Source organism: Akebia trifoliata, chromosome 6, assembly GCF_017979445.1.
Source record: "Akebia trifoliata isolate Shusen 1 chromosome 6, ASM1797944v1, whole genome shotgun sequence".
Taxonomy (NCBI): domain Eukaryota; kingdom Viridiplantae; phylum Streptophyta; class Magnoliopsida; order Ranunculales; family Lardizabalaceae; genus Akebia; species Akebia trifoliata.
In genome coordinates, this window is record NC_141380.1 from 27077542 (window position 1) to 27102644 (window position 25103).

At 33.1% G+C, this 25103-nt stretch overlaps 1 protein-coding gene across 8 annotated transcripts; it reads left to right on the forward strand.

Annotated features, from left to right (window-relative positions):
* Nucleotides 1-1938: 1938 nt before the first annotated feature.
* On the forward strand, nucleotides 1939-23762 carry LOC147400576 (mediator of RNA polymerase II transcription subunit 15a-like). 8 transcript variants are annotated; one of them, XM_086446288.1, is made up of 6 exons: nucleotides 1939-2054; nucleotides 2163-2269; nucleotides 4801-4912; nucleotides 14509-14582; nucleotides 15894-15946; nucleotides 23493-23762. In XM_086446288.1, exons 2-5 carry the CDS (start codon nucleotides 2163-2165, stop codon nucleotides 15919-15921), a joined length of 321 nt encoding a protein of 106 aa, XP_086302414.1. In that variant the 5' UTR covers nucleotides 1939-2054; the 3' UTR covers nucleotides 15922-15946; nucleotides 23493-23762. The 8 variants fall into 8 exon arrangements, 4 of the variants coding, with proteins under 4 accessions (XP_086302414.1, XP_086302412.1, XP_086302411.1 ...); XM_086446286.1 differs by having other exon boundaries at nucleotides 1977-2054; nucleotides 2142-2269; XR_015179422.1 differs by lacking the exon at nucleotides 1939-2054 and adding an exon at nucleotides 5403-5446 and having other exon boundaries at nucleotides 2061-2269; nucleotides 15876-15946.
* The last annotated feature ends 1341 nt before the right edge of the window (nucleotides 23763-25103 follow it).

Genomic DNA, 25103 nt, shown 5'->3' on the forward strand with positions numbered 1-25103 from the left:
TTCCTTTTGTGCATGTTTACAATAGATCATCCAACCAATGTGTATAATTGAGTTTGTAGAATCCATATATTCTCTTTCTCTTTGATTAATGAATCAAGAGAAAAAGAGCATGATCCCATCTATATAATTGCAAAATTGAATGGTTGAAATTCATCATTGATACTTATCTTGAGAATAAATCTAGATCATTGGATTTCACATTCAATCTAATCCTTTATAAAAAATTATAAAATAATGAATAGAAATAAATAAAATCACATAATTTTTTTTAAAACAATTTCCTTACTTACTTAGTAAGTAACAAAAGCCTTACTAAGGTTCATTTGCTATCAAGGATTTGTTTCAACGACCATTTTTTTCTTATTAAATTAGTCAGTCTAGTCTTACTCATTTTTTTCACCTAATCAGATGATGAATTAAGTGGGACCCCACTTGATATATAGTAATTGTAAAGGAAAATAATTGCATGTTGAATCTATGTTGTACACGTGTTCGAATCAACTAAGTGGTACCAGGCGCAAAACAGTATACGAAACGCAGTCCTGTAGGTAGGGCAGGTCAGAATAGAGACCTCCCTAGTCTGGTTGGTAAGGCAGCATAGCAATAAACCAGACCAAACCTACCAAGTAGGGCAAGCCAGGTCTTAGGAAAGTTGTAAAAATGTTGCGTACACGTCAATCCCGGAGATCACGGAAGAGATCTTTGCAAGTATAATCGATCTAGAAGATCCCGATTAGGTAAATAACTCCGCAGAGTTAGTGAAAATCCCATGATGATAGTCTATAGAGGAGGAAACCCTTGAGGCAGGGAGGGGAGGGATAAAAGAGCACAGTAAACACTATTGAAGGGATCCGGCTGGAGAGATTAGAGTCCAACTAGTACTAAGGACAATTTCCTCAACTTCTCTAACTTAAGCATCAGAGTGATTTTGACAGGTACCACGCCGCCACGAGGAGGGAGGTGTTGGGAACGACTTCGAATCAGTGTTGTTGGATTCATCATAGCTGTTCACCAGATTCCGATCACATAGTAATATATGTTAATTTTATGATATTTAAGAACAAAATTCAACACAAATCTCTTTGGACCAGATTCACCAAATCAGATAATTCCAAATCAAACTCTCCAGTGCCCCATCTAAAGTGGGACCCACCCATCCCCTCATTTCCAACATTACTGACACAAGTCAGTTTTTTTATTTTATTTTTGGTATATAAACTCATGGTTTTTAAACTCGATTTTACGTCTCATCTCGTTCAACCCCAATACTGAGTTAACTTGGACAACACGTCTTATCTAGTTCGAGTTGTCTAGTTTGACATTAAGACAATGGTTTTTAACCATTTAAAAAAGAATTGTGTTGGGGTGGCATAGGATTTACTATGATTCTCACAATTCTGAAGTGGAGATGCATACATAACCGTAGATGGTTTTTACTCGTATTTCGAGGAAACACATCAATGGTTATGTGCACATCCCAAGTCAGACTTGTTAAGAATCGCAGTAAATACCCCGTGTCATTCTAGTACTTTGCATAAAAAAATTTGAAAAAATTCAGAAATGATTCCTATTCAAAAATGAAATCAAAAAAATATAATTTAAAAAAAAAATCATAATATACCTATTAAAATAAATAAATTAAATATTTATATTTTTACGTATGTTTCATCTTCTTTATTCGATTTCATCTTGAATCAGATGAAAAAGATGAAATTTTCCCCCATTTTTTTTTTTGGTTCACTTGATTGAGAAGGTGAAGAAAAATCGATTTAGGTGAAAGAATATTTGAGAACGTTTAATTCGTTTGTCTCATTTTACTTGGACTAGATTTTGAAAATCTCATCTGAGACGTCTTGCTTATCTTACAATACGTGGATGTCTCAAATCAATTTGTGAGTTGGTCTCGTTCAGCCCGGATACCGAGTTAACTCGGACGATACGTCTCGGTGTCGGACGAGTTTTAAAATCATCGTAAACCGGATCATTTTTAAGAAGTTTTTTGTTTTTATTCAAAAATTTCATCGACAGCAACGAAGATTGACAGAGTACTTCAGGTAGAGTAGTCTCTCTGTTTGTTTGATCTTTCGATTTTTCTTTTTTTTCTGGTTTTGATTCCTTGAATTTGTTCTTGTGCTCTTGAGATCGAATCTTGTTTTGGATAGATGGAGAACAATAATTGGAGACCAACTCAAGGAGAATCTAATATGGATGGTGTCGATTGGAAAACTCTACTTCCACCTGGTGCACGTCAAAGAATCGTCAACAAGATGTAATCTTATCTCTACCGATTTCTGATTATTGGGTAGAATTTTATTTGATTGTTTAATTTGATATTTTTTTTGAAAGTTATCGAGTTATCCCAATTATTTTTGTTCTTGAATTTCAGTAATTCTTGTTGTTTAGAATTAATGGTAACATTTTATTAGAAAGTAGAAAGTATCGATTTTAGGATTCTATCCTCATAATCGTGATTTTGCGGATGGGATGTTGAATTTCAGAATTCCAATTGTCTAATTTATGTCATTGGTGTTTTTACATTAGGAATAACTAAGGATGTGTTTGATTTATTTTTTCAATGAAAAATGGATTTTCACCCTCCTCCAAAAATCCAGCAAAGATCGGATTTTTATTTCCCACCTAGAGCCGTGGGAAAATGAAATTCACCAGCAAATATCATCCCCAAATTAAAACCCTAATCTCTCTCTATTAAAAACCTAAGTTGTGTCTCCCTTCTTCTTCTTCTTCCCACCACTAACAGACCGTAGCCTCCAACAAAAATTGCCAGGACTGTCGTCATTGTTGCCACTGTTGGTCATCCTCCTTCCCCTCCCCTCTTGCTCCCTTCCTTCTTTTCTCCTTCTTCTATTTTTCCCTTGTATTTCTAGATGCAATGAAACAATGCATTTTGGTTTTTCCACCCTACCCATTTTCCAATTAATTTCAAAATCCATTGGAAATGAATTTCCATGCTATCAAATAGACTCTTTAGAAAAAATTTCAATCGTTGGATTACAATCTGAGGTATTATTTTTTTTCCACCGCGATTTAGGATCCACTTATTTTGTCCAAGATATGGCTTTTGCTCTTATCATTACTCAAGGTTTGTTCTTTGTTGACTTATGCTCTATGTGCAAAGCCTCGAGTGACCTTATTTTGATTCATCATGACTTTGCTCATGTTATTTGGTCCTTTTTTTTAGCACTCAATGGATATTCCCTTGGTCATTTTGATCAGTCTCCCAAAGTTGGCTGCCCGTAGAGTTTTTTGGATGCAAAAGTATTCTAGGGGTTTTGACTCTATTGGGGATAATTGAAGGAATGGAGTAGCCATGGTTTTGTTGGGAATGAGCATTATGTCATGAGATCATTATCAACATTATGGAACTCATATTTTTCTAGTGAAGAAATTTGAGGATTTCAAGGGTTGTTTCTTTGAGAAATTTCTTTTAAATTGGGAGAGGGTTTATTAGCAGAAAGCATAGTTTTGGGTTGGTTTCCATGCTTGTGGGGTTTTTTTCCCCTTTACTTCTCTTCATTTGAGATAGGTCTACTCGATTTTATGTTTGATAATCTATTCTATATTCAGAAACCAAAAAACTACCTAAGAAAATATTTGACACACGTGACACATCGGGGTGTAAATTGTAGGGTCGATAAAATGGAGAAACATCATTACATTTCCTTTTGGCAAGTTGGTATCCATTTTGTCGATACAAAGAGAGGGACCATTGGGACCGGTGATTAATACCTGCCCTGTGTTTTGGTCATGCCAGATAGTTCTACGTAACACACTATTTTTGCAAAAACTGATTCCATGAATATTTTGGCCAAGTCCCAATAAACCTACACCCTTGAGTTCAGTATGTTGATTTTCTTGTGTGTAGGTTCAACAAAGGGTGGGCTAAACAACATTCAATGGGTTAGTTGGCCAAGGAGTGGCATTTTTCAAAATTTGGCATGATTAACACATGAGATGGGCATTAGGAACAAATGCTGATGGTGTCACGCGTCGTGATAACAACTATTGCTATCAGCTTTATACATTATTTATTTATGTATATTAGTGTGTTGTGTGGAACTATACTAGTTCTAACAAAATTAATTTATGGCATGTTTCGCTAAAACAAAATGTGTACGTAACTAAAAGTACTGTTTTTGTAGGTAAAATTTTCTTTAGACTAAAGAAGACGTAACTAAAAAATAAATGAAAGATACATTTAGAAATGAACATCTCATCTTTACACACCAATACACTTACCTATGTTGTTGGTGCATGAATTGATATATTATTATTATTTGCTTTTCGTTTAACTGCATTTTAGAATGGTTGTGTGTGAGAGTTGATTCTTGCGTGGTTAGGCAAGATGAATTAGTTACTGTGACACTGATTAGCATTTGTACGATTCCACTTTTAGTCTTAAACACTCTCCATGTTATCCTAGTATGCTTGTGCTATCAGAACACTGAAACCTTGGTATAAAAGGGCGCTTTTGCAAAATGGTAGGGTAATCATGTTGTTCTCAAGGATTCACATATTGGAACTTATTGTTTGTGTCTCTAAGATGTCGAATACAATGTACAATACTAATTTAAAGCACTACTAATAATTTTTAAGCACTATTGAGGATTTGATGTAATCCAATTACTTCCATCGAATATCAGTTTACTTCAGACATTTTATTGTAACTCGACACCTGAATATAGGTTTGCCTTTTAACAATTTTTGTTTTCTTTTAGTGGCGTCTATGTGGCACCCACCCATCTCTGTAACCTATTAAAACTAATTGTTTCATATGTACAGAGTGGACACTTTAAAGAGGCACCTTCCCAATTTTGGCCCTGAGGGAATATTTGAACTTGAGAATATTGTTGTAAGGTTTGAGGAAAAGATTTACTCTGGTGCCACAGGCCAGGTACATCCACTGCTCAAGATAGTGTATTCTCTCTGTAATTGTACTTTGTATTGCTTTTTTGCTTGCAAGCTACTACCCATACATTTACGTGCTTGTTCTTATCAACTTGTTATTCCGTTGACTGTTCAATGCAATATTTATTTTACTTTCTCTGCAATATGGGTGCTTCCATAATGCTAGTTTATTTATTTAAACTTTTTTTGGACAAGTTAAACCTATTTTTGCATATAGAACCACGATTGATGTATTTATTAGTTGGTCACATGCTTCAAACGTAGATTCAATATACGAATTGACCTTGTTTCCTTTGCTTTTGGGAGGGTACAATTTGTAAATTTATTTATTAGTAAAAGTTTATATTGCATCTATCAATTGTTTTTTTTAAATTTAAATTGTGACTTGTGAGTCACCCCATATCCTTCAATATCCTAATCTGTACAATATTTCGAATAAGAAAAAATGGCCAGGGAAATGTTCTTGGTTTGGACAGGTGAGGGGAGATCCTGGGACTTTGGAAGAATCTTCAATGATTGGGTAACATCCGTAACAAACCTATTTGGAAGAAGAGTCATGATGAAGTTCTCGTCTTTCCTTCATTTTCTTGTTTGGGGTGGCAAAGTCCCTCCTAAGATATCGGTCTTTCTGTGGATGGCGGCGATGGGTACACTCCCAACCATGGACCAGCTAATCAAAAGAGGTTTTATTTCTTTGAATCAATGTTGTTTGTTTGGATCTTAGGCGGAAACGGTAGACCATTTACTCATTCATTGCCGAGTGGCACATCACATTTGGTCGCATTTCTTATCCTTATTTGAGTTAGTGGGTTGTCTTCCTTGCTCGGTTAAGTCGATCTTGGAGTCTTGGTTGGTCTGGGGAAGTTCGTTTACGTCATCTAAACGGATTTTGTGGTACTTAGCCCCTTTTGCAATCTATTGGGGCATTTGGTTAGATTGTAATGGGTGCATTTTTTAGGGGAAAGTTTTTTTGGTGGATCGATTGTTTTTATCGATCTTAGAGCTACTTTTCACTTGAAGCAAGCTTTATAAGGAATTTAAGGGGGTCTTCCTTGAGGATTTTGTTGTGAGATGGGATAGGGTTTGTTTTTTAACGTGATAATTTTTTGTAGCTTGTGTTGCGTTTTGCTTTTTTGTTGTTTTCTTTGTATTGGGTGGGTCCCCTTGACCCCCCTAACTTTCTTTGATTTTCAATAAATTCATCTTTATCTACAAAAAAAAAAGTTCTCTTAATGTAAGCATTGTACTTCTTGCGGGATACTCCTTCTAAATTCAGATTTTCATGTCTATCGTCGGGAGGTTTAAATTCTTCAGAGATGTCTTTCTTGTTTTGGACTGTAGTGTTGAACAATATCTTCACTGTTGGTAATCTAATAGACGTAGGATCGTAATTTTAGATTTTTGTTCCATCTGTTAAAAATAAAGTTGTGAAAATGTAAAATCATTTGCTCACGCATTGCAAGATAGGTAATGCAATATGGTCCCACTTTTCAACCTCTTTCGTATTCAATGGATCCTACCCCAACATATTCTTTCTCTTTTCCAAGTTATTCCAAGACCTTTATTTTTAGATGGAGGATTTTATACTTTGATATGTTTGGGCGTTTACAGGAAAGTTCATTCCTAGAGGTGATCCTTGAAATGTTAACCCTTATCTTCTCTTTGTATAAGCTCCATTTGGAGTTAAAGGAGTTTGTCTTTGGGATTTTGTTTTTACTCTAAGGTTGGTCTTTCTTTTTTTGATACGTAAAAATTTCATTAAATAGCAAAACAGAGGTGGTCAAGGAGAAATATTTCAGAAAAGTAATCCTATCATGATCCGAGCCTACATTTCAAAGAAGAAAATCTGATAAGCCTAATCGGTTTCAGTGTCTATTTCGATTAGCCTGGAAATGGAAATATTTTACTTAGTGTGAAAATTAATACAAGTTTTGGAAATGATGGAATCATTGTGGAAATGAGAAAAATATGTATGAAATTTTCATTGAAACTAGGAAATGATGAAATATGCATTAAAACACTCTCATTAAGTCTTCAAAATACAATAAGCAACTCTTGATCTTACCAAAAGGTCAAGAAAGGTGGGATAGGTTATGTAATCTTAGTGAGGATTGACTTTTAGTTTCAGGGTGTTCGTTTTTGGTCTGCTTGTCTCTTGTAAGGTTGGTCGTCTTGACCACAATTTATTTTCTTCTTAATAAATTATCTTTACCTATAAAAAAAAAAGCCGATAAACAACCATATGGAGTGTGGAAATGAAGATAAAAAATGTTCTACTATCTACACATATAGGCAAATATTAGAGTCCATTAGTGTAAAACAATAGTACTCTATATGGAAACGAGAATAATAATGTTACATTAACTACAAACAACTTAATATGTTAAACACTCGCTTAAATAAAAATTATTAAGTACTTAAAAAAAAAAAAAACCGAGTATCCCTGTAGACAGTAGACCAGGCCCGTGTCTGGGCTTTGCCCAGTCCATAGACCATGGTCTTGTCCAAGGACTGGTCCCAAGGCACGTGCAACGCCCCCACATCACACACACCACATAAGTGAGGGTGTGTCCTCATGGGTGGCCCCTGAGGAATTAATGCTCATACAGGGTATCAAACTCATGACTTACGGGCATTAACTGCTTATCGGTCTGAAATTGCTATTGAATCAACCCCTCAGGGTTAATTATTAAGTACTATATTCACTGGTTATTATATTTTTGTTTTTTAAATGCATATGAATATGTTATTAATGTAGCTAACTAATTAGGACATACTGACGTGGATGTTTTGACTAATAAATAATTATAGGAGAGTGGAAAATTTAAAAGCAAATTATAATCTATATGGTGTAATGGAAATGGTGGAATCCTTTCATATTTAAAGCTTAGATTTCAAAGAACGAAATTTGAGAAACCCCATGGTATAAGAATTTGGCATCTATTTTGGTTAGCCTAGAAATGTTAATATTTCATGAAAATATTGAATTAGTATGGATATTAGTAGAAGTTTAGGAAATGATGGAAATATTTTTGAATTGAAAAGAATATTGAGAAATTTTCATTGAAATCGTGGGAAATGATGAAATAGCATAGTTTTGAAACTCGATATTCCGTCTCGTCCCCCACCAATACCAAGTTGACTCACCTGGGTCATCGTTTCAGACAAGATAAACAATTTAACTTTGTTTAAAACTATTTATTAGTATATATTTTGATTGAAAATGACATTTTTCTTTAATAAAATATGGTGAATTAGAAGATGCTCAATCACATGATCATATTTTATTTAGAAAATAAATCACTAAAAATTAATTATTTTTTAATCAAAAGTTCCAAAACCCAGCTGATTTGGAGTTAACCACTATTTTCAATATATCATATGAGTCTTATTAGATCTTAGATGAGTTAGCGTGAATGACGATTCACATATCAGTCATCTCGGTCTTGAAATTTTTTAAAACCATGTAAAATAGGCACTAAAATACACTCACTAAGTCTTCAAAATCCAACAAATAACCATATCCAGTGCGAAACTTAAGATCACCAATGTTTTTCTTCCATATACGCACAAAGAGTTGAGAGCCCACCATTGGAAAACAATAGTTCTCATAAAAATGAGAGTAATAAGTCACATTTACTACATAAATGGAAATGAACAGGACAATGGTTCGTTTCACTGCCCTACAAAGAAAATATTAAGTACTGCTGGTATTCTATTTTTTATTTTATACATATGTATAAATTATTAATTTACCCAACTAGATAAGACATGGATGATTGTTTGTGCTTATGTGATGTTCTAAAATGCTTAGAATACGTCAATAAGATGATGTAGATACCTATGTTATCAGAATTCATTTATATTAATGAATGAATATTATGTGCAATTTTTTATTATTATTGAATATTATTATGTGTAATTTAAAGTCCTTTCTAAAGTAGAAGCAATTTCAGAAGTTTGTTATATTTGTAATTCTTATGATATTTATGAATAAATTTTTCAAAAAGGAATATTTGGATCAAAGTTTACTATTCATTGCACGCACTATTTTGTGGAAAAGAAGTTTTTACATGGAATATTTGCATGGCAGGGAAAAGTATATTTGGAAAATAATATATCATATTGTTACTAGTATACTTTTTCCCTTAATTGTTATCAGTGATATATCATTTCTTCAATATAGTTGTCATTTTTCTTCAACTTGCTTTCTTTTGGGTTTTGCTCATCTCAATATATTGGAGCATTGAAGACTTCCTGGTTACGGTAAGTGAATCAGTTTAAACCAATATTCAACATGATCCAGAGTTATTTGGTGCTTTTCGTCTAAACTGTTTATTTGTTTTAAATATTGATCTAGGGAGTGTTAATTGAATGGTTGAAAGGGATCAAAGTTGAGGTATGGATTATATGCTCGAATAACTGAATCTAGGCATCAGAACGATTTGTGTCCTTATAACCATTTCTCGTCATTTGATTTTGATTCAACCTGAATGCGTCCATGGTTGTAATGGGGTGGGAAGGATCTGATCTAGAGAAGAGGACTCGAATTGGGTCCACATCTGGGTTCAAATTGACCCCTATGAAGTTAGTTTTAGGTTTTGGATCCATATGGATCTAATCTAGGGTTGATTCATTTCATGCCTTACCACAACAAACTGCTGATTGACTAGAGCATCAAATGGCAAGAAGGTCTTACTTGAGAATCACCTTGATTTTGGATCTTTGGTTATAATATTATTCAAATATGGATTGAGTGGATTCTATCTGACTTTGATTCAGGTAAGATTCATAGCTTGTGTCATGATTCGAGTTGGTTTGGATATATTTTTAATTCTTGGATCCGATTTGATCTTTAAGAAAAATGTGATGGGGATACACTCAAAATGGGGATCTACTTGTGGGTTGCATTGGTATTTATTCATATGTATCATCAGTCAAATATGGATAATGAGTCACGATTCTGAGACCAACTTGGAGCCGGATGAGCACCATCAATTTTTTTTTTTTGTTTGATAAGATAAAATTTAATGAGAAAAAAGGGGACAAGGTGTCCTGGAAGAGCAAACTTATCAAAAGGAAGCGAGGGCCAATTATTCATCCTCAAGGTTACAAACTAAACCCCACCTAACAACAAAGTCCTCAAAGAAGATTCCTTTAAAGACTTTAAACAATTTACCCTAAAAGAACAGACCCAGAATGGAAAGCAAAAGATCGGGAATCGCTAGCTCTTTCCCCTCAAAAGTGCATCTATTTCTCTCCTTCCAAATACCCCAACAAATGGCAAACGGGGTGAGGCCCCATAGGATCCTTTTCGAGCCTCTAAAAGAATTACCCCATGCTCTCCAAGTCCCAAAAAGCTCCTTAATTGTCCACGGGAAACAACCCTGCAAACCGAATAGGCCTAGAAAATGAGCCCAAACCTTGTGAGTAAGATTGCAATGAATAAGTGATTTGCGGTCTCCCCCTCCCTTAAACATAACAAACAACCATTCGGGGTGTGGAGACCTCTCTTTATAAATTGATCCAAGGTCATAATTTTCTCCAACAAAGCTTGCCACACAAAGACCGAAATCTTAGAAGGCACTTTTACACCCCCAAACATAAGATGTTGGGAAAGTGAAATTGGGGGAGGGCACTCCGCTGTATACATAGACCTCATCGAATAAATCCCATCTTTAGTACCATCCCAACGCATAACATCAGGCTTGTCCTCGTGTATAATAGTAGTCTCCACCAATTCCAAGAGTCTTCCCACACTAATAAGTTCCCAATCATTGAAGTTCCGTCTGAAACCAAAGTCCCAAGACCTTGACATGTTGTCCCCTACTAAGAAGTCGATAACTGGATATTGGTTCTCACTGCATATATGTTCTATGTTAGATTGATCTCGGTTTATTAAATGATATTTTTCTTCATTCCTCACTCTCTTTTAATCTTATATTTGTTGAAAATACCTTTCCCTCCCTTTATCTTTCTCAACTCATGTTTTTTCTTGTGTGCTGTTGTGCTAACAATTCCTTATATAGAAAATATTACCATACAAATGTAGCTGCAATAAATATAGAAAATATTTCTTTACAAACTTAACAACTATAAATTATTATGAATCATACAAATAAATGACTCATAATTTCTATGATATTTTCTTTCACACCCAAACAACAAATTAAATTAGAAAATTTCTAGGATAATTTTTTATTCTAGAAAGAGATCTTTTGAGTGCATGACTTTTTCTTGTGTGATTCTCTCTTAACAACTCCTAATATGTAAAATATTATCTTATACGCTAAACCACTATATGGTATCATGAATAATTCATATAAATTCCCTTGTGATGATATCTTTACCCGTGTGATGCTTTCTTAGCCATGGTTTAAAATTTCATTTTGCTTCGTAATGTTTAGTACGAAACGTTTCAGATTTTAAGTTTTGCCGAGACGAAACAACGTCCAAATTGAAAAACTTCATATCTACAGATCTACAAGAGTGATCTAGAGTAGAAAACCAAAGAGAGAGAGAGGGGGGTACCTTGGTGGTTGATTGCCAAATTGGTGTCGTATCCACAAATCCTCTTGCCTTTTTTTCTCTTCTGGTTTTTTTTTTTTTTTTTGGTTTTTTCTTTTTGGTATCTTCTGGGTTTTTTTGTGACCCATCTTCTCTAAGAAGATGAATTTTCATCTTCGAAGGAATCTTTCAAACGAGGCTTTTAAGTTTTAACATGATGCCCTTGACCTTGGTCTAATCTAAAAAAATTGGGTCAGGGTCATTTAGACCTGCCCACATGTTTTGATAAATATTACATTTACCCCTGTGTTTTTAAATAGATGAAATGCCCCTTGACCATGGCATACTGTGAAAGCCATTCTTTGTTTTAATGTTATTAATGTTTCAATTGTTTCGAAAGTTTTGGTATTGTTTCGGTTTTTGAAAAAATTGAAACACCGACATGAAATGAAATTTTAAACCATGTTCTTAGCAACTCTTTATCTGGAAGTTGTTATTCTAGAAACTTAAAGGGTAATAAATTATTATGCATTGTCCACATCAATAACTGAACCTTGTATAGGAAATCTTATCCTAGAAACTTAACCACTATAAGTTATCATGAACAATTCATGTACATTCTCTTGTGATGGTATGTTTCCCCATGTGATATTTTCTTACCAAGTCCTTACATAGAAAATTCTAACCAAGAAAGGTAATGACCAATACATCCATATAAGTTACTGAAATATAAGTTTTAAATAGCTCTTCATTGATCTATATCTATTGTAGACTAGAAGCTGACTTATGAAGGTTATGTTAGAAATTTTCAATTTCAAAATAGTTGCAACCCCCCCCCCCCCCCCCTTAAAATGTTGCTCCCCCTTTTACCAAAAGGTTGCAACTTTTTGACTAAATATTTGCTTAGGCATCCTTAGACTTTTTGAGTCTCAGCTTGGTTGATAGTCCCTTTTGAGTTGTCTTAACAACTGTACATACGTATTTAATATGGTTGTTTTACAGTTGATGAAAAATGTGCAATTTCCATTTGTGTTATCTTCTTGTGATAATTTCATTATTTATTTGACCAATTTGTCACTTTTTCGGTGTATGCATGAAAAGATATAGCAATCTGCCATAAGAATACTGTTCTGGTCCATTGTACCAAGTTTTTTGGTTACCTGTTATTAATCATGGCTCATGTGTTGGGGGAAAGTAGTGATTTTTAGGCACCAGCATCTTTCGTGCAGTATATTGATTTGGGGTATGGGATGAGAGAAATGGTCATGTCTTTAAAGGAATACAGGTCTGATACATTGTATTCTGAACCAAATTTGTCGATTACCTGTTATTAATCATGGCTCATGTGTTGGGGAAAGTATTGGTTTAAAGACACCAGCATCTCTAGAGTCATTGATTGGTTTAGGGTAAGGAAGTAGAGAAATGGTCAAGTCTTTGAAGGATGAGAACATTCTGTGCATGAGATTATCATATTGATTCAAGGTTTTCTTTTTTTTCTTCTGCAAAGCTTTTGAGGAGGTTAGAGAAGTCTTTTTTGAAGATTTACTATTTAGATGGAATGATATTTGTAATATTGGGGAGTAGAGTGATCATGACAGTATTTGAAGGAAGGTAATTTCGGCAAAATTTGAGGCGTGGATTTTTTATTGGAATAGTGATCTGGCCCATTCTTCTTATGGCTTTGTTTCAGGGGGGCATTCAATGATTAAGAGGTGAATTCTATATCTAGGCTTAGGTGCTGCTTGTTTAACGCTGATTTTGTGTTGCCTCAGAGCTCCCCTACGGTGATGAGGAGGATCGTCAGGTGTGGAAAGGAAGTACGACCGAGGATTTCTCACTCATATCCTTTTGTCAATTTCTCTCTTAGGCATTGTTTCCATCCTTTCTTGCTTTGACAATTTGGGACTGAGGGTTCCTTTAAAAGAGTCACTTTTGATTTGGACTATGGCTTTGGGTAAATATTCTTACAATGGATAACGTCATTAGGAAACCTCATTTATTCCAATTTTTTGTACGTACCATGTTAAGGTTGATGGTGTATCAGTTGATTGTCTTCTCATACACCCCAAGCTTGATCAGGGGAGGTTTGGTCCCATGTCTTTGACTTATTCAGGATTCACGCTTGTCTTCCCAAGACACTTTGCTCTCTATTTGGGAGCTGGTCGTTGCTTAACTTAGCCTTTTTTGCTTTTGAGAGGTCTTTGTGAACCATTTTCCTTTTGCCATTTGTTGGGCTATTTGGAAAGAAAGAAATGTGAGGGTCTTCAAAAATACGAAAAGCTTGTTCCAGGATGTATTTTTTTGCTTTTTTGGGTTTTAGATTTGTTTGGTGTAAAAAATTTAGGCTGGTTATCATTTCTTTGTAGTTGGGCTGTTATGCTTAAGTATTTTGGAGTTTTTTTTTTCTACCTTTTTAATAAATAGTATACTTATCAAAGAATAATCTTGGGAACTAATAATAGGCTACAGGCTTTTTGTGTCCTGAACGGGTGCTCTTGTTTTGGGTTGGTCACCTCAACCCTCAATTTTTCCTAATAAAATTTAACTTACTAAAAAGAGTTTTCATTTATTTTTTGTCTTTCTTTTATGTACTTGAACTTTGTCTATCCCAGCATCTCTCAATCAAAGCAATATTTACTCCTACCAATGATTACCAAAGATAATACTGTTCTAGAATACACATTTTCTTCAACACGGATTTTTCTGTTGAGTCTTTTGGAAATTAAAATCTTACAAAAATGTGCTTATGGTGTGGTATTAAACTGCCACCGATTTGGTGATCATGGATTTACATACTTGAAATCATCCTCTATGGAAAATAATCTTTGCTGGTCTACTGAGTTTTTCAATTTTATTGTTTACAACATAATGCCATCCCCCCTACATCTATTATCTAAAGATGGAGGGTGGGCTTTGATGCATCTTGAGGAAATTATTCTCTTTCATCTCTGCATGTGCCAGCATTATTTCTCTTGTTGTCAGTGCCATTGGTTATCATTTTTTAGCTTCTTCGGTCTTCAAATTGTGGCTTTCATTATTCAGGGACTATAATTATTCTAAATTCCTACTTTTCAGGCCGATTATCTTCGGGAAATATCTGTGAAGATGCTGACAATGGAGAAAATCGCTGCAGAAGCCCCCAGATTCAGGTAACAAGAAACAAAATGAAATAGTTAACTGCCTTTTATCCCATATAAATGAATGTTTGTACAATATACTCGTTTCTTGCGTTTTTCATTTTAAAGTTAACATGCATGACAAATATGCTTAGCAAACACAATAAACTCTGAGTTAGTTATGTAGATATAGAATTTTCATGTAAGAAAATTCAAACTACTAGGGTTCGGGAGTCGCTCCCATTTATGAGTTTTTTGGGGGCGGAATGGCCACCAAAAACAGAAATTTCTTTTGGAAATGTTTTTCTTAAAGAAAATGACTCCTAAAGATCAAACCAAAAAGATTTGGGTAAGGTGATTCGGTTGAAGAGAAGAGAAGGTGTTAAACACCCTACTCTCCCCATCAAAATGATGGTTACCTAGGAACTTGACCATTTTAAAAGATTTTGAAAACTTGAGATGGTATGTATAGTAGAGACAAATTGTAGATTCCATGTGAGAACCATGTTGATTTTCAATACAAGTCTTAGGTTGATCCCATTGGTGAAGGGAATCTTTGTAAAAGTTTGTTTTAACTTAAAAAAGCAAGGGAAGCACATGGAAAATTGTTTTGAATGCAAATGCAAAATAGGACATGCTTGAACCTAAATACATGAAAATTTCAGCAGCAATCTGTATTTTCGACACATGGGTAAAAATCATTGTCAAAATCCAAGCAAAGTCAACTCCAACTATAGAGATTTTTACTTGGCTGAACTAGACTTCAAGGTCTTTCTAAATAAAAAGAACCAACCCATTTAGAGTCTTGGTTTGGGATTTACAGCCTTGAAAAGCTGTCGTCCCCAACTTTATGTCGGCACCATCACATGCCTTTTCTTTATGTGATAACACTTGAACTACTCCATAGATTGCTTTGCCCTTTAGTGGGTAAGAAGTTAACTTCAAGATAGTTCTTCTCCAATTATAATCAACTTGAAAGCTTTTCTCATGACTGAGAACCATCAGTCCTAAGTTAATCAATTGTTGGGGGGTTTATCCACTTTTTTTAACAACATAATCTCATTAATGTGAGAAATGTGCTATGTGGTGGAAATGCTAGAAAATAAAATATGAATAAAATATCAAAACCTTCAGTTATTCTTGTTTTGTGCATAGAATGTTTCCCACTCCCTTTAATAATATTTTTATTTATAACTGAAAAAAAAAAAAAACTAATGCAGTAGTCTAGAATTATTGCATATAATTTTTCTTTTCCTTTGGAAATAATGTTCTTTTGCTGATGAAGTAGTAATTAGTAATTCTTATTTCTGTCTTGTCTCTCTTTAGCATCTATTGATCTCACAGCTCAAACAAACCATGCAGGTGCGAGTGACGGGCATGAAGATATTTATCAAAAGGTGATTTCTCACCCCTTCTTAATTTGTTTGTATGTTTGTGGTCATTGTTCTTTCTGATTTAGGTTGCAATTTTTTAATATTATATATCAAGGGCTATTCTGTCATAACTCATAACCCCAGGGTCATTGATTTTTCTAGAATTACTTTATAGCGGATGGATTACACCAACCCTCTTTTAGAAAGTTTTTTTTTTACATCGAATAGAAATCATAAAACAAAACTTGTGTTAGGATGTGTGTCACTGCGTGTCCAACACAGAAAAAATCTTAAAAGTTGTTTCCTTGTTATGTAGTTATTCTACAAGCATGGTATCTGTGACTTTTTCCAATATCTTGCTTGCAACCTCTTTTCCAAGGGCGAAAACTTCTTCCAATATCTTGTAGACACTATCATCATCACTCTCAGATTGATCATCAGTACACCTTTCACTATCATCATCACCATCAGAACCAGAGGAAACAGTAGTGTTAGTGTTAAACCCTAGTAACTCAGCCATATCATCCCTTTGAGCCCTGAATTTGTTTGGCCAATCCAAAGCAGCAACGTAGATTCCATACTTGATAACCTCAAAGATATCAGAATCACAAGGAGCAATCTTAAAGAAGTTACGCCAAGTATCCATCATCTTAAAATGGTTTCTCCAGTTATCGTCAAGGTACCCAAAATGAGTAGCCATTATTTTCTCATCACCACGTGCACGCACCTGACACCACTTCTTTGCAAAAACTTATTAACTAATCGAGATATAGAGTTTCTCACTTGTGTGTCTCAGTAGTCTGGTATGTCTGTTTAATACTACTTATATATATATATATAGGGAAATGTTCAGCACCCTAAGTTTTACCACACACTTTAACAAACGTTTTTTGTCCTACATGGGTTAGAAGTTTTGGAATGAGCTAATTTTTGGTGAGGATGATCTCTATGATTAGAAGATCATCCTCCCCAAAAATCAGCCCATTCCGAAATGTTTAGCCCCATGTTTACACGTTGAAAAATCGTGGACCGTCCATTTTTTGTAAATCAATTTTGATGGGGTTAGAAGTTTTGGAATGAGCTGATTTTTGGTGAGGATGATCTCCTCACCATAGAGATCATCCTCACCAAAAATCAGCTCATTCCGAAACTTCTAACCCATGTAAGACAAAACGCGTTTGTTAAAGTGTGTGGTAAAACTTAGGGTGCCGAACGGGACCCATATATATATATATTATTTAAATCTAGTTTTCCTTTATTAACATCTAATCCGATTCCAACTCGACTTCTAAATTCGCTTATTTATTAGTTATGGTATTGTTTGTAATCTTAGGGAAGGACTCGGAGTTTGAAACTTTAAAAGACAACTTCTGATTGTCTCAAATTTAAAGGAAAACTAAAATGATAATGTTTCTGCAGTGTTTCAGAGGCCATCCAACATTCAATGCTTCCACATCTTACTTACTGCGCTTTTCTCCTTTGGGCCCACTGAAAATGACTTAAATGTTTAAATTTTGTGGACCCACACACTAATTCGTCTTTGATTAGTGATTCTTAAGAAAATTAAATAAAAAATCCACTTAGTTAGGGAAATTATCCTTATCATTGGGATATGTACTATTAGGATAGGCATAAAATCCAACAGTTGGAAATTATCCTTTGGTTGATCATCATCATCATTGTGATATGTGCAATGAGGATAAGGATAGCATAAATAAAATCTCAACAGTTAAATGTTGAGTTGCACTATCAGGATCACGTGCTATTTCTCGAGTCATATATATATATATATATCTAATTCCAATCCAATTAGGGCTGGCAATGGATCAGTTCAGTATCGGATCGATACTACCCAATACCAATCCGATTTTTTTCATAATGTCCTTGATTTGATTGATGAATCTGCAAACTGAATCCGATCCGTTTCATTTCATCCTTAATCCGAAATTGATCAAATCCCAACACATACCTTATTTTCAAAGTATCAATGTTCAAAAAATTTAAAAAGAAACCACTTTTCAATTACAAATATAGGGAGAAACCTAAAAATACTAAAATGTGTTATCTATATGAAATTATAAATAATAATAAGAATATTAAAATATGTTGAGATCAAAAAAAAATTTAGGCGGTGTTTGTTTGCGCTATTTTTCAGCGTTTATTTCTGAAAAAAATTAAATTCAGCACTCTTGTCAAAATAGCGCGTTTGTTTACTCTATATTTTCAGCGTTTATTGCTGAAAATAAGTGAAAAAAATTCAGCACTATTTTGATGTTGAAAAAAAATGTTGAAGTGGTAAGCACTTCGCTTTTTTCAACACGAACAAGTATGCCCTTTGTTTTTTTGAGCATGGACAAGTATGCCCTTATTCTTAAAAGGATATTACCTTTTATATCCTATGGATAAGTATATAAACACCTTACAAATTAATAAACCCACACCATAGCTAAATTATTTTGTCTTATATGAGTTAAAAGTTTTAGAATGAGTTGATTTTTAGTGAGGAGATCATCCTCACAAAAAATCAGCACATCTTGAAACTTCTAACCCTATCAAAACAAGTTCAAGAATCGTAAATTGTCCTTTTTTTTTTTTGTTTGGAAAATTATTATTGACGAGTTAGAAGTTTCAAAATAGACTGATTTTTGGTGAGGATGATCTCTAGACCATATAGACCATCCTCACTAAAAATTTGCTCATTCCAAAAATTTTAACCTATATAAAACAAAACAAAAAATGACTATAGTGTGGGTTGTCCTTATTAATTCATAGGGTGCTTTTATAATTACACATCCTTCATTTCCATCGAAAATTATTCATCCAAAATTAAGTTCTTTTAAAGTTGATTTCAAATTTTGGTGACTTGTATGACATTATTATTTTTTATTTGAAATTTGTGGGCTTTTATAAATAGAAATTATTATTTATCAATTGAAGATTTGAGTTTTATTTATTATTTGAAAATAAATTGTATTTTAATTTTATAAGAAATAATATATTTTATTGTGTTTGATAATAAATAAGCATTTGAAACATGCAAACAATGTATAATATGATTGTAAGGGTAACAAACATAATTCAACATCTAAACAAACTTTTTCAGCACTTAAATTCAACGCTTATAAGTTTCAGTGCTTAATGCTATTCAGCACTTACTTTTTTCAATTTAATAAATAGCACCTTAGATAAGATTGGAGTGCATCCGAAATCATATCGGATATAAGATTTCAATCCGAATCTGATTTTTCATGCTTTTCTGGATTGGATCGATTCAGACCGGTTCGGACATTAGAAATATATTGGATCACTGCCAGCCCTAAATCCAATATTAACCCCAAATTTAAGTGTTGACTTGAATACATACATCCTTAAAAAATCCGTATAAAAATTGGAAGGATATAAAGCTGGATACAAAAATGGGTATATGTTTCTCCTGACATCTTAGTTATGACTATACCACCTAACCCAGCATAGTTTCAAAACTTGACTCAACTAGAATGTCTATCGAGTTGAGTCAAGTAAAAAATTTGTGAAACAATTCGGATGAGTCAAATGTAATATATAAATTTATCAATATTTAAAAAAATGTTTATAGTTTAAAATAAATAAATTTATTTATTTTTTATTATTTGAAAAAATTTGTATATAGGGAAATAATTTTATCGGGTATCTTACTTGGTTCATTGCAATTTCAAATTGAGTTGACTCAATGATTTTTAAGTTGACTCGAGGTGGTTCCATCAAACTTTTGATTGGATTTTCACCCCCAAATCCAATTGATTGGGTCCACTCAGCTGAGTTTTGAGTCCATTGGACAATTTGAAAATTATGTTATAATATAACTTGTATACTTTCTAGAATGTGACTGATGATTTGGATCGGATTCCTAATGGATCATATTTGGATTAGCTAAAAATGTTAACATCTTCATTAACTCATTGGAAAATCAATCCAGTTTATTTAAATCGATTTCTATTTTTTTTATTATTATAACTTATTTCTAAGATTCTAAATGTTTGTGATTAAGTAGCAAACTTATTTTTAAAAGATGTAAATGTGTTAGGGTTTGCATATGTTGTATTTTTGAGATTAAAGAGTAAAGAGGAAAGATAATAAAGTTAGAGGGATGTTATTGAAGAAGGGGAAAAGAGGAAAGACAATAAAGGTGAGGGATTCTCTTTGAAAAGGGGTGAAGAGTCAAAACAATAAGATTATCCATATACGTTCTTTATTGGACATAAAGATTGAGACAAAGGGAGGAGGACATCCATCCTATTTTATTAGGTACTTTGCGATAGAAAAGGACTCAGGGTTGAAACCTCTAAAGAAAGTCAACGATTACTTGACTTCTATTCTCATTGTCTATGTACAACTTATCATCCTTTCCAACTTATCTAATGATAATGTTGTGGTGCTTTTGGGGCCATCCAACATCCAATGCTTTCACATCTCCCTAATAATTTTCTTTGAATCACTGATTGGAAATTATCCTTAGGGTAATTATGCTCGGGATATGTACTAGGATAGGATCATGTGCTATTTCTTGAGTCATATACATACACATACTAGAAGGTGGTACATGGAAGCACATGTATCAAAAGGGTTATACTTGTAATTTAAAATATTGATTAAATGATATTGGGAGATTATATATTACAATATCCCAAATTTTTAATTCGTATTTCGAGAAAAATCAAATAGTGAGATTTTGAGAAAATTCTAAAAGTAAGACTTAGGGTAAAATTTTTGGATTTTGTTGTAATCGTTTTTAATGAAATCTGACTTTGTCATTAGATTCAAAATGGTCAAAAAACATACTTTAGCTTATAAACACATTCAAATTTGAGTTCGAATGGAAAAATTACGAAATCCTTAATTTTCATGTCGAATGGGGTCTAAAAGGTGAATTTTTGTTAGAGAGAGAATTGATAGAATTTAATCACATTATTAGGCCTGTAACAAAAAATTATAAATAATGGAGTATTCATTCATCGTTTATTGAGCCCAGAAACAAACTGCCACCAACAATATAACAAATTAGAAAATATTGATTGTGTCCCACTTATTCTTTATATAAAAGAATAAACCTTCATTATATTTCATTCTCTTCTCTCTTCACCAACGAAACACACTCAGCCGATTGAGATGATTTGGGATCAACCCTCTTTGCACTGAGATTCACCACGAACAAGACTTCGTTGATCGTCAACGAAGAAGAAAAAGTTGGCGTAGACAAGCTCTACATCTTCAACGTCTTCGATTCTTGTTTTCCTTTCTTTTTCATTTTCCATAAAAAAACTAGCGAGTGGGTTTCAACATGTTCCACTTGGGGTTTCATCTATTTAAAAACAGATCCGTCCTTCGTCGAAAAAGGGAAAAAAAAAAACGTTGTCATTGAGATCTTTGTGAACCACCCCTTCTTTTTGCACATCAACCACATCTAACCTCGATTTTTATGCAACTTGCCTTGATCTTCGTATTGTACACCTCAACTTTCGTGATAGTTCTTCATTTATGACAGTCACGATTTTAAGTAAGGTACTTACAATTCTTATTGGTAATCGTAGATTTCGAAAATTGTATTTAGGATTTTTATCAAACTTATGATGTATTTTAAATCGTAGAATTCTTTCTTTTTATTTCAAATTCATGCGAAAACTACGTCTTTAATTGAATTTTAATAATTTATATGTGGGTGAGGATAATGTATTGAAGAATCGATGAAGAACTCGAAAAATTAGACGAATATTCAATTTTTGTGCAAACTACCCAGTTATGTCGGCAGCACTAGCGGTGCCACCGCCATCTACTGCAAGCTATTCTGATGGTGCCACCACCAGAAAATGGTTCTGCCACCGCTAGTACTGTTTGCTCATTGTGTTGTTCAACTGTTTTCTAGTCTTATTTTCATTAAAAACATTTAAATAAATGTTATATTTTAATTGAGTTTTTCATTTATTTTATTTGAATTTTTCATTTACTTTAAGTTTTGTAATGAAATTAAATGATTACCCCCCATTTGGAAACAATGGGAATGGTTTAAAAATCCAAATCTTAAATGATCAAAATCTAATTTTTTGTTTCGAAAACAAAATATAAATTTTGACGTTTTTGTCAAATTTTCAAACCTGGATATCTTTTGCGTTACTTTGAATTGAGTTATAAAAATTATGTGATGTCAATACATTTATTCAAGGCTTTTATTTCCAAAAACTCGTTTCCAATTTAAAGAGCTTTGAAAAATCACTTTTTCAACTCTTGGCCAAATTGCCACTAACTTTTCATAACTTTGGCCAACAGTTTTGGACATTGCCTCAGATTATTTTTCATAACTCTTTTAACTAAATTTTTTGTAGTTTTTCAGTTGAATGTTCAAAATGAATTTGAGTGTTTGAAAAATGATTTGATATTAAATAAAATTACATTAATTTGATAAACATCGAAAAGGTTGAAAAGTGCAAATACTGAAAAGAGGGGAAGCAAGAATGGAATGGTAAATTATCAAAATCACAACACCCGAGGGGTGATGTCTGCATTTTATATTTTTGTGCTATGTGGGTTGATAAACGGATATCCAAGGATAATTTACTTTCGGTTGCATTTATATTTATTTTCTGTTAGCGCAAGGCGCTGGTTTAATTTTTATATTGTTATTTAATTTAGGTTGGGTGGCCATAATTGCATGATAGGAAACTGGATATCCTTTCTCAACTTTGTAATGTTAATTTATATATATATATATTGTGAATTATTAAAGAACTTGTGAATGTTTGAAAGGATGGTTTGTTATATTATCCTGAGTAACATACTATCTTGGGATGTATATTATGAACAATCAAGTTCATACGTGGTATAGGACACGTATGAGAGTGAAGTCACAATTGGAATCTAGGTTATTCCTTTCTATTTTTACCAGTGAACTTATAATGTAAAAGTGGTCGTACACGAATAGAGATGTATAATGGTGAATCATATACACGTTTAATGGGCATAGACGAAGATGGTTAGTCAATGATCACTAACAGTCTATAGTAATTGCATGTCTTGACACGTCGAAAAGGGACTTATTGCTTATAGTCACGTCAAACGACCAAATTGAGTTGGATAAATAGTCAACCAATCGTGGTAATGCAGCGATCAACCACAAAATCAGGAACTAAAACCAGTAAAGGATTGGAACATCATGTCGCGATTGGGAGTTATCCAATCGTAGAATCCCAACTTTCTAATTGCATTACTCCATCATTATGTATTATGTATATGTTGCTTTATTTTAAATTATAAAATGAAAAGCATGTTTACTGTTTCAATGTTATCAATTAGAATTGGATAAAAAAAAAATGTTATATTATAAGTACCGTTGCTCATTGTAATGTAAATTTTAATTGTTTAGTTGTTTATCCTTGGTTATATATATATCAATTAATCGTAGTTTATCTTGTAAAATCCTGCATGTATTGAAATGATTAAGAATGCTTACTCATTCATACTAGGAGAGGTTATTAATATGAATTGTTTGTTTATCTACTAGGTAACTATTGTTACTTACCCTTTCATTCTCTTTTTTTAGTTTCAGAGCTTACTGTTGTTGAGGCGGGCATAGTGTCGGCAAACAAGGAACATCTAGTAGGTTTTGATATATTTATATGAAGGATTCTGTTTGTTTTGGTTTAATAGGTTTTGTGTGCCTTGGATTGTTAACATAAACAGAGGATACTATGCCAAAATCTCGAGGCGCCACACATACCGTCCTCACATGCAATTTTCTTGGTATTTTACCAAAATGACCAATGTTTATATTGAATTTAAATGGAATGTGGGGAATTTGTTACAACTTAAATTTTGGTTTCAAACATCTTTTTCTCCGCCTTTTCTCGTTATAATTTCTAAAAGGTGGCATGTGAAAACTCACATGTATGAAAATGGCTTATATTTAATTTAAAACATTATTAAAATGTTCTTGAATATTACATTATCAGAAAGATTTTTTTTGTAATTTTGAAAATTAATCATTGTGATTCTAGGCTTTGTAACAAAATCCATCGAATTTTTCATAAAATTCTCCAAATTAATGGTTAGTTGATAAAATCAACAAATTGATGAATTAATCGTTGATTCCTTGATTAATCAGGGTATATAGTAACATTTTTGCCTTCTACCTTCAATATTTTAGTTTTCTTAGCTTTTAAACATTAAGAAGATTGGATTTTTAGAAATGTTGAAGATCTTGGTTTCAGTAAGAAACTCAAAAATAAATTGTGTAATCTCTAAATGTTTCCCCATTTTTTTACAAAATTGTTTTCGAATTAATCAAATTGAAACCCTATCGAATAATTATCGAATTCGAATGTTTTTTTTACAATGATTGTAGGATGGTGGGTTGCAATTTTCTTAGCTTTTGACTAAAATAACCATTATTATATTATCTTTAAATGAAAATGTGAGAGCATTAATGGAATCTAAAATTTGGTGTCAACCATTTTTAGTTAGCTTTCACTAATTATATATATAGATATATATAAAAGGTTCTTATTAACGTGTGCATAGTAAACTACAATAAATTTACTTAGAAAATTGGACTTTATATTGAAAATGCCTTTTAAAAATTATTTTTTTACCAAAATACCCTTAGATTTCAATTCCCAAAGTATAATTATTGCACTTTAACATGTGCCCTTAGGGCACACGTTAACCAAACCCTATATATATAACATAATGGTAGGATCCACTTGTGGAAGACAAATGTCTCATCCAGCTATAGTAACCTATTATATTGCTTTCCTCCTACCCCTTCAATTTTATTATCTTTACTCTCTTCCTCCTCAATCTCTTTCCTTTTTCCAATAATGCCCTTCTAACTTTACTATCTTTCCCTTTTACCACATCATATTCAAAGATTTTTTTAATAATAACCCTCTAATTTTATATTTTATATTTTACCTTTTTTTACAATCTTAACCCCAAAAATGATGCACATGTCGTAGGCACAAGCGAATCCTAATATATAATAAAACACAATTGAGTCGTTATATTTTTGTATTTTTTGAGTTGGGGATAAATGTCCCTTCAACTACAGTTTTATGAGTAGAAAAATGTACCATCAACCTACACTATACTTTTTTTTTTGTCTTTCATCTTCACTCCCTCTAATTTTATTATATCTCCTCTTTAACCCATTTTA

Excerpts from the sequence above, each read along its gene's own strand:
- LOC147400576 (XM_086446288.1), top strand. The coding sequence starts at position 2,163 with ATGGAGAACAATAATTGGAGACCAACTCAAGGAGAATCTAATATGGAT. Across the intron at positions 4,913-14,508 it reads ACTCTGGTGCCACAGGCCAG|GCCGATTATCTTCGGGAAAT; the intron begins GTACATCCACTG and ends CCTACTTTTCAG. Across the intron at positions 14,583-15,893 it reads GCAGAAGCCCCCAGATTCAG|CTCAAACAAACCATGCAGGT; the intron begins GTAACAAGAAAC and ends TTGATCTCACAG.